Source organism: Hemitrygon akajei, chromosome 32 (genome assembly GCF_048418815.1).
Source record: "Hemitrygon akajei chromosome 32, sHemAka1.3, whole genome shotgun sequence".
Taxonomy (NCBI): Eukaryota; Metazoa; Chordata; class Chondrichthyes; order Myliobatiformes; family Dasyatidae; genus Hemitrygon; species Hemitrygon akajei.
Genome location: NC_133155.1, coordinates 7,500,990 through 7,514,398, shown reverse-complemented (window position 1 = coordinate 7,514,398; position 13,409 = coordinate 7,500,990). Strand labels below are relative to the sequence as shown.

Genomic DNA, 13,409 nt, shown 5'->3' with positions numbered 1-13,409 from the left:
ATTAATTCTCTCTACCATGCCCTGCGACTGAGGGTGGTATACACATCCAAATCTTTGCTTTATCCTCAGCACTTGTAGTACCAATTTGACCACTTTCTGGATAAAAGCTGAACCATTGTCTGAGCTAACTTCTGTAGGTATTCCAAACCTTGGGATCACTTCCTTTGTCAGAAATTTTACCACTGTCTTTGCCCCTTGATCTCTTGAAGGTACCGCCTCCACCCATCTGCTAAATCGATCAATTACTACCAGCATGTATCTTTTCCCTCTCACTGTCTTTATCATGTCTACGTAATCAATCACTAGATGTTTCAATGGTCCTTCAGGTACAGGAATGTGACCTATTGGGGTTGTAATTCCCTTCCGAACATTATTCTGTGTGCATACCTCGCACTGTGACAAGACAAAGTCCACTGAAGCCTGTAAATAAGGTGACCAAAAACCATCCTTCTTTATTTTCTTTATCACTTCCCCCCTTGCACAATGGTCAATCCCATGTGCTTCTGAAATTAAAATTGTCAGTAGAGGGGTGGGCGCTACCAACAAACCGTCTTCCATGCTCCACAAGCCTTCCGGGTTCTGCTTGGCCCCCCTTCGTCTCCACATTGTCTGTTCTGCCAAAGTTGCCTTACCTTGTATTTCAATTAGGTCCTCTACCACGGGTTCTGGAGCTAGGCTTACCCGGGGGGGCAATGACAGCTGATGTAAATCCAGACGCTTTTCTGGCTGCCTCGTCCGCAGCTTGATTTCCCTTTGTTATTCCCTTTTAATGTGCCTGGCATTTTACTATAGCCAATGCTTTAGGTTTCATCATGGCTTTTATTAAGTCTAGAATTCGCTGACAATGTTGTATGGGATCTCCACTACGTTTTTTAAACCCTCTCTGTTTCCACACTGCCCCGAACAAATGGCATACTCCATGAGCATATGCCGAATCAATATAGATGTCTACTTTCTCACCTTCCATCATTTCACATGCAGCTGTCAGGGCTTTGATTTCCGCTAGTTGGGCGGAACACGGGTGGGGACAGGACTCCATCCTAATAATCTTATAGCTCGACTGATCCTGCTGCACTACTGAGAACCCTGCATTATTTCCATCATAATCCCTATAACAAGAGCCATCTATGAACAGAACCTTTTTATCTGCATCCTCTAGTGGTTCTGACCGTAAATCTGCTCTCAATTTGGCAAATGCCATTGTCTTCCCTACACAATCATGGGGTTCTCCTTCATAGCCCAAAGGGACAAAATCGGCTATATTACTGGTAGTGCATCTCTGTATAGTTATGTCTGGAAATGTCAATAGCATCTGATACGCTGCTATCCTGACTGGCGTCAGCACAAATTTCCCTCTTTCCAGCAATTCTGCTACTTTGTGGTGTGTGTACAGAGTCACAGGATAGCCCAGGGTTACAGATGATGCCTTTTCATATGCATAATACAGCGCTGCCAATCCCTGATAACAGAGTGGATACCCCTGAGCCACCTCATCTAGTCTCGTACTGTAGTATGCTATCGGCTGCTTTGCTTTTCCTGTGCCTGCCTCTTGTGTTAGAACCGCTGTGACATAACCCTCCTGTCGTTTGGATACATACAAATGAAAAACCTTCTCGTAGTCAGGCAAAGCTAATGCTGGTGCTGACTGCAATTCCTGCTTAATAGTATTGAAAGCTATCTCCGCCTCTCCATTCCCCTGTAAGCTGTTCTTCAAATTTGTACGTCCTGCTTCTTTCATTATCTTTCTCAAAGGTGCCACAATCTCAGCATATTCTCCTATCCAATCTGAGCTGTACCCTGCCATTCCCAAAAACGTCATCATCTGCCCTACAGTCTGGGGTTTTGAGGCAGTTATTGCCTTAATCTGATCTGGTGCTATCTCCTTCACTCCCTTGGATATTACCCTGCCTAAGTATTCCACTTGCTGCGTGCAAAATTGCAGTTACCTTTTGGATACTTTATGTCCTCCGTGCGCCAGCTTCTCTAACAGAGTTATAGTGTCCTGCTCACACTGTTCCTTACTGTGGGAGCAAATCAACAGGTCATCCACATACTGTAACAATGTACTTTCCAATGGTATGCCCTCTAGGTCTGCCTTCAACATCTGATTAAAAACGTGGTGAATGTTTAAACCCTTGCGGCATTCTGGTATAGGTATACTGAGCACCTCTGTAAGTAAATGCAAACAGATACTGACACTGGTCAGCTAGAGGAATGCTGAAGAAAGCCGAACACAAATCAATCACTGAAAAGTAACTTGCTTCTGGTGGAACATTAGTCAAAAGCGTGTGTGGGTTGGGGACTACCACTGGCCAGTCCTCTACCACATCATTTACCGCTCGCAAATTATGCACTAATCTCCACTTAGATTTATCTGCTTTTAAGACCGCCAGCAACGGGGTATTGCATGGACTGTTTGTTCTTTTAAGCACTCCTATTTCAAGCAACCCCTGCACTGTCAATGCTATTCCCTCTTCTGCTTCTGGTCTTAGAGGGTATTGTGGTCTCCTGGGTGGAATTGCTCCCCTTTTCAGCCTTATTTCCACCGGACTAGCTGTTTTTATTTTCCCTACGTCCGTGTCATGCTGTGATAACAGAATAGATGGCAACTCATCTAACCTTCTATCTTTCTGCTGGCCTCTTTCCTTTCCCAGCAATGGCATGTGTGGTTTCGACCTCTCTCACTGTCCCTACCATATCTACACTTACCATTATTTTAATGCAATCATTGTCTTCTGATATCCACACCTCTGGCATGATTTTCCTCCACACTGTTACGGTTTCAGCACTCTTAACTAAGGGTCCTAAGTCTTTAGACTGATATCCCTTGTTTACCAACAACGTTACGTGGGGCGCAGCCTCCGGTATCCTGTACCACTTTTCTAAAAAGGTGTTCCACTTAACTTGTAAAGCTGCCCCTTGCTTTCCAATTATCACAGCCTCCCCTTCCAGGTGCTGTTGGGTACATGCCTCCAGGTGCCATCTCTCCACTAACTCCCTGTTCTGAGTATCGTCAAAAATCACTGTACAATGTAGTTCAGATTTGGGCATTACAGCCCTGGGTAATATAGCCTGCATGCCCTTTTTCCATTTTTCCCAGGTTTCCTGAATCTGATCTGTGATGTCTCCTATCCAAAAGACATTAGCCTTCTTGTCTTCTCGCACTATCAATTGAGCCCCTGCTCTTTCCACACTCAGCCCATTTCTGGTGCATTCTAATTTTAATTCCAGTTTCAATAAGGCATCTCTGCCTAACAAATTAATCGGAGTTCCTTTAGATACTAGCACCGGCAAAACAATTCCTTTATTTCCCATTCTCAACTGCACTGGAGCCGTGCACTGTGTCAACTGTGTTTTCCCCGAGAACCCTATCATCTTAATAAACTTTCCTGACATGGGAAGGTGAAGGGCATACTGTGGCTGTACACAAGTGTACATGGCTCCAGTATCTATCATCATTGGTGTCAGTTGCCCTTCTAACATAACCTGAACAATGGGTTCCTCGTCTGCCTCCCTTGTTATCATTGGGTAATGTCCCTTCCCACTCGAGTTCTCAGGGCACCCCTAATACCTCGCATAGGGGTTCACAGGTCCGCTTGGGCCTGTGGGGGCTGGTCCTTGGCTAAACTTTAGTTCCCTTCTTATCGGTTCCTGCTGGTGTGTGACAGGCCATGGTGTAAACGGACAATCTCTTCTCATGTGACCTGGCTGATTACATCCCCAGCACAATCTCTCTACCTCTCTTTCCCCCTGTTTCCTCACTGGTCCCCTCTGCCTATAGCTCCTCTGTCCCCCTCCTTGGGACTTCCAGTCCTGTCTGGGCTGTTTGAATTTAGTCTGTTTCTTTACTGCCTCCCACACAAATTTCTCCGGGGTCCTCTTCTTCCCTCGGTCTCCCTGTGGAGTCCTTCCTTTCTGTCCTGATTCAATACTTGATTGGCCCCTGGAGTATTTTTCGCATCTCCTCTGGCAATCCCCTCTCAGTAACTTATCTAGCTCTCTCTCTACTTCCGCAAGTCACTTCCCTACTGCCTCCTTCTGCTCTTCTAGGCTTCTGCCTCCTACGTCTTCCCCACAAATTCTCGCATCCTCTCTCTCTCCACTTAACTCTTGCTCCTCCAATGAGTCACCTTCTCTTTCTTCCTATCCGTGTCTGTACACCTGTTGCAGGGACTCCTCATGATCCTTACTCGTGCTTGATTCCCTTCTCTCTTGTGTTTCTCCAAGACTCTCATCTCCTATCTTTTATCCACTTCCTCTTGAATGTCTCTCATTTCTTCCTGCCCTGATGAGCCACTTTCTTTTCTAGTCTGTTTATTTCTATGGTATAACCGATACTCCTCATACTCCTTTTCCTCTCTCAAGTATTTCATCCGTTCAATCTCGTCTTTCATTTCTCTCTTTGCCTGTTCCACCTTTATCCTTTCTGCCTGTATCTCCTTCCATATCGCTGCTTTTTCATTCTCGTTTTGTCTTTTTTCCTCCTCATTATCCCAAACTTGTACTTCACCCTGCATGTTTACTGTTCCCGTCAGCAGGGCGCACTGCTTAGGGGTTCCTTCCTCATTATAGGGAGGGGGCTTTACTGTTTCTTTCACATCCGGGTACGGATCTGAAGCCAGCTTCTCTCTGTACCTTCCTCTCTCTCTAACAGGCTGTTTCTCCAGCACCTTAGTGTCTTCCTCGCTTGTAATCAATATTCTACCTGTCCTCCTCAGCCTTTCTCCATCCGTCCTGAAGAGTTTTAGCACTTCCATTTATCCTTCTCTTTTTTGCCCTCTTTTCTTAGATTTATCTTTTGGTTTGTAATTTTTAATTAGTGCCTCCATTTCTTCGCACAAGCTTACATCAAACGTTCCTTCTCTTGGCCATTTTGTGACCAGGTTTTTGGTTCTCTTTTCCCATTTTTCTGAAGTTTTTGTGATCTCATATTTATTTACCGGGATTTTTTTTGCTCAGAATCTCTACTGCTATTCCTTTACCTGTCATGTTGTTCTCTCTTTTTAAGGTATTTCAGAGATTCACAGTTCGTTTACTGGATAATATTATTTACTCTAATTCTATGCCTAGTCTATCTTCTATCTACCAGCGCTTTAAACTATATATTGGACTGTCCTTGTTTCCTATTCTGTTCTGCCCGTACAGACCTCTATTCAGAGCGGTATCCACAGAACTTTCTCTATGCACCTCGTCTATTCAGACCCTTATCTCTTAAGGCGGTATCCACGAGGATTTTCTCTATTTTTCCTTTCCCTGCCCGTTCAGACCTTCGTTTTATATGAAGCGGTATCCACAGGGACTTACCAACACCACGTGGAATTTTTCTTCACTTAACTTCTTATTAACTTATCTGTACTTACCCTCACTGCAGTGTTCTTGATCAATCCTCTGAGCCTCCTGTTAACCCCCAATTCTGCCAGATTCTTTGGACCGGAGAGACCCTTCGGCAGTGGTTCCACACTTCTGAGACTCCAAGACCTCCTCAAAGCCAACAGAATTCTTAGTCCAAATTGTCGCAAAAAGCGCTTACCTTTTGTTTGGGTGCACCCTTAATTCTGTTAGCCTTGTGGGGTCCCTGGAGGACTGGGAAGCATCCCCAATCTGCCATTTCCTTTCCGCGGGTCTCTTTCCGGTCCTGCTGCGGTCGCCAATTTTGTCGTGGTTTCTCGTGCCCCCCAAACGACCAGGAGACACAGAAGATTCTTCAAGAAGTATTAAACTTTAATTTGCAAATCAAAGCTGAGACAGTCATTGAGCTAGTCGCTGATTGCCCACCGATCCTTGTACACAGCATTTTTTATAGCAATCTCCTGGTTTAGTTGCATTGGCATATCCAATCGGTGTACAGTTGCGTATCACAAGTACATCAGCCAATATTGTTTCTACCCATTAACTTAATCATGTTTTGTTCTAATCTACATCTCTTAGCTACCTCTCATTAACACACTATTATAATCTACATTCTTAAGATTTCATTCTCCTACTAAATTGGATACATGCATAGCAAATAGCAAACTCAAAGCTGACTACATAGTTTTGGTTACACAGCAAACAATGCAACTTTTATACTCCAATACTCTTCCCCTTCTCTCCTCCCTCTCCTTATCCCTCTCCCCTTCCCCTTCCCCTTCCCCCTCCTCTCCCCTCTCCCCCCCTCCCCCTCCCCCCTCTCCTCCTCCCCTCTCCCTCCCTCCCTCCCATTACAACACATTTAAAATATAAACTGTTGGGTTTAATACTGAGAAAGTTTTTAAAAAATTCTCTCCGCATATGAACTGCAAGAATATATTTTTTCTCTGTCACAGGTCATCCTGAAATTGATTCCAAATACAATCCCATTCCAGTCCAATCAAGTGTGCTTCTAACACTAAAACACATTGGGAAAAGATAATTGTTTATGAAAAATCCTCGCTGCATTAGCAAATTTAGAAATAAGGTAGTCCATGGAATCAAAGACCAGCTTGTGGTTGAGCCCGCTAGGGAAAAAGTAGTTCTACAGAGAAAAGATGAACTATGAAGGTAAGCTAGTCAATAATATAAAAGAGGATACCAAAGGTGTTTTCAGATATATAAAGAGTAAAAGAGAGGTGAGAATGGATATTGGACCACTGGAAAATGATGCTGAAGAGACATAATGGGAGACAAGGAAATGACAAATGAACTGAATAAGTATTTTGCATCAGTTTTCACTGTGGAAGGCATCAGCAGTATGCCAGAAGTTCAAGAGTATCAGCGGGCAGAAGTGAGCGCAGTTGCTATTCCTACGGAGAAGGTCTTTGGGGAATTGAAAAGTCTGAAGGTAGATATGTCACCTGGACCAGATGAACTACACCTCAGGGTTATGAAGAGATTGTAGAAGCATTAGTAATGATTTTGGAATGGTTCCAGAGGACTGAAACATTGCAAATGTCTTTCCACCCTTTAAGAAGGGACAGAGGCAAGGAAAGGAAATTATAGGCCGATTAGTCTGACCTCAGAAGTTGGTAAGATGTTGGAGTCATTTATTAAGGATGAGGTTCAACTAAAAGTCAACTGAACAACTCAGCCAGAAGTCTTAGGTACATATATATAGCTGGGGTGCTTTATGACATTTACACAGTTCTGTATATCGGTTAAGATAGGAAGGTAGTTTGGAAACAGAAATAAGAGTACTTAGCTTTGTATTAGCTCAGTAGTATTAAGTGTTGTTTGCCAACTAGAAAGACATAATATACAGTACTGTGCAAAAGTCTTGGGCACCCTCGCTATATATATGTGCCTAAGACTTCTGTATGGTACTGTATATTCTGGAAATATAAAATAAAAACAGAAATTGTAGGAAATACTCAGCAAGTCACGCAGCATCTGTGGAAAGAAAAAATATAGTTAATATTTCAGGATTAACTCTGAAGTGTTTATATGTGATTTTCCGGGAATTTGGAGATGTTATGTTTTGTAAATTAAAAACATTAAATTAATTCAAATGAAGACACGAGAGCCCAGGAATACAAGACTAGTTCAAGCGAGGCTCGCACATATCACGTGGTAGTGTGATGATGTAGGCAACTAACATATTTTTACATATAACCTGTAATTAATTATTTAAACAGATAAGAATATTTGATCAACCAATACTTGTACAAGATTACTCAAATATTATTGAAATCTTAAATACACAACAGGAGAGGCAACGGACTGTTTCAAGATATTTGAACTTAATAAATTCCTGTCACCATCTCCATCCTAACTCTCCATACACAATCCGATTACCATCATTTCTGAAAGGACACTGAAACCTTGAACACCACCTCACTTTTTTATTTCTGTTAATTATTTGATATACATATATATGGTATATACTTACAGCAAATCACAGTTTTCTTTTTCTGTACATTATCATGTATTGCGTTGTACTGCTGCCATAAATTTAACAAATTTCACAACACATGCCGGTGATAGTAAACCTGATTCTGATTAATTATTAATGACTATACATCAATCACTCTGCATCATAACCTATATGATACCTGTTCTTTGCCACGAGTATGTCAGCAGGCCTTTTCTGCACGGAACTTTGGGGAACTAAAGTCTGTTCATCTACTCTTGTACAGATTGCTGCTCCATCAAACACGAACCAAAGCAAAGGTCAGCTGAACTTGTCCCTGAAATTCATCCCAGCAGGATCATGTGGTATGTTCAATCAAACCATTATCATTTTTTAATCATAGATGTTGTAAAAATATAAGGACTGGAATAATCCATACAACCATTTGAGGCTACTGTGTGATTTAATAACACTGTGGCTGAACTACTCAACCCTACATTCCCATCTTTTTAACAATATTAAGTACTTCTTATTTTGTGATCATCATCATCATTATGTGCATGTCATATGAGGGGAGCAATCATGGTCTCATGACCATGATTGTTCTTGTCAAATGTTTTCTACAGAACTGGTTTGCCATCACCTTCTTCTGGGCAGTGTCTTTACAAGACGGGTGACCCCAGCCATTATCAATACTCTTCAGAGATTGTCTGCTTGATGTCAGTGGTCACATAACCAGGACTTGTGATGTTGCACCAGCTGCTCATACGACCATCCACCACCTGCTCCCATGGCTTCATGTGACCCAGATAGGTTGGGGGGGAAGGGGCTACACCTTGCCTAAGGAAGTGTATTTTGCAATACACATTTTATTTACACACACATATACACAAAAATAGCCAGCATTCTACATTTCATAAACACTTTGAACCTTCAAAAAAAAAAGAAATGTTAAGACAAAAACCTGTAATATAAGATCTGTGTGGTAGCCTTTCCTTATTGGTCAATTTTGACAGCATACTTCTCATTTTCCTCCAGACCTTAAAATGTGCAACAGTCGTTTGTGAAGAGTTTATTGAGATGAAACACAAGCAGGTTGTGGGAACACCTTGTGGAATGAATGAAAATGACTGAGCTTTATCTGCATGCTGGGAACAGCTTAAAGAGTATTGAATCCTGTGCTACTGAGCAGTTAGGATGGAACTTGGAGTGATACTTAATGCATTTCTTTCCACATCCTCTGTGGAAATGGGGCTTTCTAGTAAAAGTGGATGGAGATTCCATCTTTGCCACCAACCCAGGTGGCAGCTTGCAGTGGCACTGCTGGAAGGGCTACAGTGGGAAGGCCATCCTCGACACTATCTAGGCTATCTATGTGCGTGTTGTTCAATATTGGTAACAAGACATTTCACCAAATCGATTGTCTTATTAAGATAAAAGACAATGGGGACTACCATCGTCCTGTCCCCCCAGCACTTTCAAACATTTTTCAGGTCATCAGTCTCATAACCAAAGCAGTTCCCTTTCAGGTATTTCTGATAAACATGAGATGAAGTCCTGCTCATCAAAGCACTCTAACCAAATGGAACAAATAATACACTCCAGGAACTCATCTATGGAAGGAAATTGACAGTTTACATTTCAGCTCAAGGGGCTTTCATCTGGATTGCAAGATGAAGGGTGTCAACACAAAAGGTGAACTGTCCATTTCCCTCCATGAATACTGCCCAACCAAATGAGTTCCGCAAGCCTCAGCAGTCACTTGTGTCTCCATTCAGCTTTCTCAGTTTGAGGACAAGCAGAACCTCAGTTTATATAACCTGTTGAGAGCAACTTACAGATGCTGCGCTGAGGGCCTCTGCACTTCTCATCTACACTTGTACACAGAATCTTTCCAAAGAGAAAAATAACTCAAGTAATAGAGGCAGAGTTGTGTTGGTGAAGTACACACCTCTTCAGTTAAACATGGAAACACAAACACTGCTGTTAATGATTCCCTTTTCCTCTACACCAGAGCATTTGACCTTTTCTTCAACTTAGTCTTCAATGAACAGACAAAAAGAATCTCAAATGAAAATGATGCTTCTTGGTAGAAGTGTAAATGAACATTTAAAGATTTAGAACCGTAACACACCACATCTATGGCCCAAAAGAAACTAAGTTTGTATCATTTATAATACTCAGAAACATAATTTAAATTCGAAATTTAATCATTTTGTCGTAATGGCCATCCCTCGAGGTCGAGGATGATGGTCTTTGTTCCGTTTCCACAGAGCGAAGACGCCTGTGCTTGTATTTGTTTAACGTGTACTTGATATTGCACTCCAAGAAGCACAGGATACTTCACAAATCAACCAACTGATTCCAGTGGCGTGGAAACACGACGATTGGAGCTGACGGATTTGATGCAGCCTTTATCTGCCATCACAGCCGTTGAGTTCGAAGCAACTTCATCTGCCTGTTCCACTGTTGAGGTCTTGGTTGGATTGTTCTTTGTCAGGGACCTCACCCTTGACTTTACCACCATGGGTGACCGTACCAGGAGCATAGCTCCAGATGGCATCGTTCTCCGGATCTCATGACCACACAAGCTTCTCCACCACCACAAGGTGACAATCCACGAAGAAGAAATCATTTAGATGTGTAGTGGAGAGTATATTGACTGTTTGCATCACAGCCTGGTATGGAAACACCAATACCCTTGAACAGAAATTCCTACATAAAGTAGCGGATATGGCCCAGTCCATCATGGGTAAAGCCCTTCCCACCACTGAGCATATCTACACGAAATGCTGTTGCAGAAAAACAGTATCCATCATCAGGGATCCCACCACCCAAACCATGCTCTCTTCTCACTGCTGTCATCAGGAAAAAGGTACAGGAGGAGTCTGAGGATTCACACCACCAGGTTCAGGAACAGTTACTACCCCTCAACCATCAGGCTGTTGAACCAGTGGGGATAACTTCACTCAACTTTCACTTGCCTCATCACTGACCTGTTCCCATGGCCTATGGACTCACTTTCAAGGACTCTTCATCTCATGTTCTTGATATTTATTGCTTATTTACTTATTATTATTATTATTTCTCTCATTTTGTATTTGCACAGTTTGTTGTCTTTTGCACGCCAGTTTAACGCCCAAGTTGATGCAGAATTTCACTGATTCTGTTATTGTTATTATTCTATTATGGATTATTGAGTATGCCTACAAGAAAATGAATCTCAGGGTTGTATATGGTGACATATATGTACTTTGTTAATAAATATACTTTGAACTTTTGAGCTTTAAATTTATAATTAATTTTAAGATAATTATTATCTTTTAAAGTATGTACTATATTTCAAATTCTATCATAAGTTCTAATTGTTTTGTGTCCTGTAAAACAATAATTTAAGTAGCAATTATTTTTTTTTTAAATATTTGTTTCCTTGTTATCCATTGCTCAGCTGGTTTTATTTCATCACTGTCACTGGATGCCAAGGATTCCTGGCAATAACTGGCTGTTGTTGGATGCCAGAGATTCCTGGCAGCAACTGGCTGTTGTTGGATGCCAGAGATTCCTGGCAGCAACCAGCATAGGAAAAATGGAAAGTTCACAAAGGTTGGTGGATCATTGTGGATTCCTTTCTTCAAGGTCAACAAATGGCTCCCTTGTTTAACCACCAACTTATAAAATACAGGAAAAAAATCATAAATAGCCTATGCTGGAGTACTGATCCTTATGGTACACTGCTCACCCAAAATCAGTTATTAATTCTGGATTTGTCTTGCAACCTTTCAGTGATCTCAATCAATGCCCCCTGTTACTTCAGTTTGACTTAAATTCCTTCAGGCTCTGGACATGTGAAATAGAACACAAAATTCTAGTAATGTTCAGCACACCAAGCAAGAAAGTGTGATGAGAGAAAAAAATTAACAATTCAAGACATGACCAGGAACTGTGGTTCTATTTCCCTCACGCCAGGTGCTGATTTGTTCTTTGAGTCTTTTTCTTCATCTTCTTCATGGGCCCTTAGCTCCCAGTGAAGCATAGGTCATCGATGACCTCCCGCCTCCATCATCTAAAGTTGGAGATCAATATTACTGTAATCCACTGCATCCACTGTACAGGGGATTGATCTCACCAGAGCCCTGTTGGCTGGTCTTACCCATTTTCACCTCTCACAACAATACAGAGGGTTGGACTTTGACATTCAACTTTCTGAGTATTTTCACTATTTTGTATACAAATGCAAGTTGTTTTTCATTTCTGAGGCTGCATTCTCAATATTCGGGTAAAACCAACATTATTGAGTTGGTGTGGGTGTGGTATTGGGTTAAGGTGGAGAAGTCGGAAGTGATGATGCAATCTCTCTCTTTAGATCAAGGATTACCTTCCACGTCAGAAGTGCACATCTGGCTAAAGGAAGCACGAAATCTAATCCCCATCCGACCCAAGGGCATCAACTCCTTTGTTAAATGGTAATGGAGTGTAATTTATTGACAAAGCGCAGTTCTCTTTCTTGATGCTGTTACTTGCTTTTATTGTTTGCAAGACTAGTGTGTTTTTCCTCTTTCTTTTTGGGTGTCGGTCTTTACTTTTTGAAATTGGGTTCTTTTGATGTGATGGGAAGATTCCCCAGCTGAAGGGTCTGGAAACGAGCTTTACAGTTTTACAATATGGGTGAAAACATTTAGAATTGATATTTCTCATTTGGAAGGTGGAGATCATATGAAATGTTCTACCACTAAAAGTTGTGGAAGCCATGTCACTAATTATGTTCAAGAAGAGAATGGAGATTTCTAGAGGGGGGAACTGAGACAAAGGATAAGCAATGATTGCATTGAATTGTGGTACGGGCTTGAAGGCCAAATGAAATTCTTCCGCTGTTTTTCTATACTTCTGTATAATCTCACGATTTTACTTTGTTATCAGTTGTATTCTACCGGATATCAATAAGTCCAGTCAACAGAAGACCAGAGTGATGAAGAAAGACCTGAATCCTGTTTATAACCACACAATGGTATACGACGGCTTTCAGACAGAAGATGTGCGTGAGACCTGTGCAGAATTCACCGTCTGGGACCATGATATCTTTTCCAACCAGCTCCTGGGAGGATTGAGACTCAGTCTGGGAACAGGTAACAAATACGTTTCACTCCTCTGGGTCCCGTATAATTAAAAATACAAAAATTACTTTTGGCAGCCATTTCTAGTATCGTTGTTTTGATAGGTGAATTGCCCTATGCTCATTATAGTGGGAGTGGCAGATGAACATTAATAGAAGAAATAAAAGTGTAGACTATTCTGTAAATGAAGAGAAAATTTGAAAACCTGAGGGTCTAGGGAGTCCTCGTGCAAGATTCCTGAAAGGTTAATATGCAGTTTGACTTGGTGGTGAGGGTGGCAAATGCAGTGTCAGCATTCATTTCGAGAGGACTAGAATATAAAAGCAAGGACGTACAGTTGAGGCTTTATAAAGCACTGGTGAGGCCTCGCTTGGAGTATTGTGAGCAGTTTTGGGCCCCTTCTCTAAGAAAGGATGTGCTGACACTGCAGAGGATTCAAAGAAGGTTGACGAAAATGATTCCAGGATGAAGGATGTCACGTGAAGACCATTTGA

General features: G+C 41.9%; 1 protein-coding gene across 2 annotated transcripts in view; it reads left to right on the top strand.

Annotated features, from left to right (window-relative positions):
* The window catches only part of LOC140719749 (synaptotagmin-like protein 1), a 51,101-nt gene that overhangs the window by 35,891 nt on the left and 1,801 nt on the right, over nt 1-13,409 (top strand). For both annotated transcript variants that reach the window (XM_073034594.1, XM_073034593.1), the window contains exons 11-13: nt 8,091-8,169; nt 12,168-12,267; nt 12,722-12,927. In XM_073034594.1, coding sequence (XP_072890695.1) covers nt 8,091-8,169; nt 12,168-12,267; nt 12,722-12,927 — 385 coding nt within the window. The remainder of the gene's footprint in view (nt 1-8,090; nt 8,170-12,167; nt 12,268-12,721; nt 12,928-13,409) is intronic.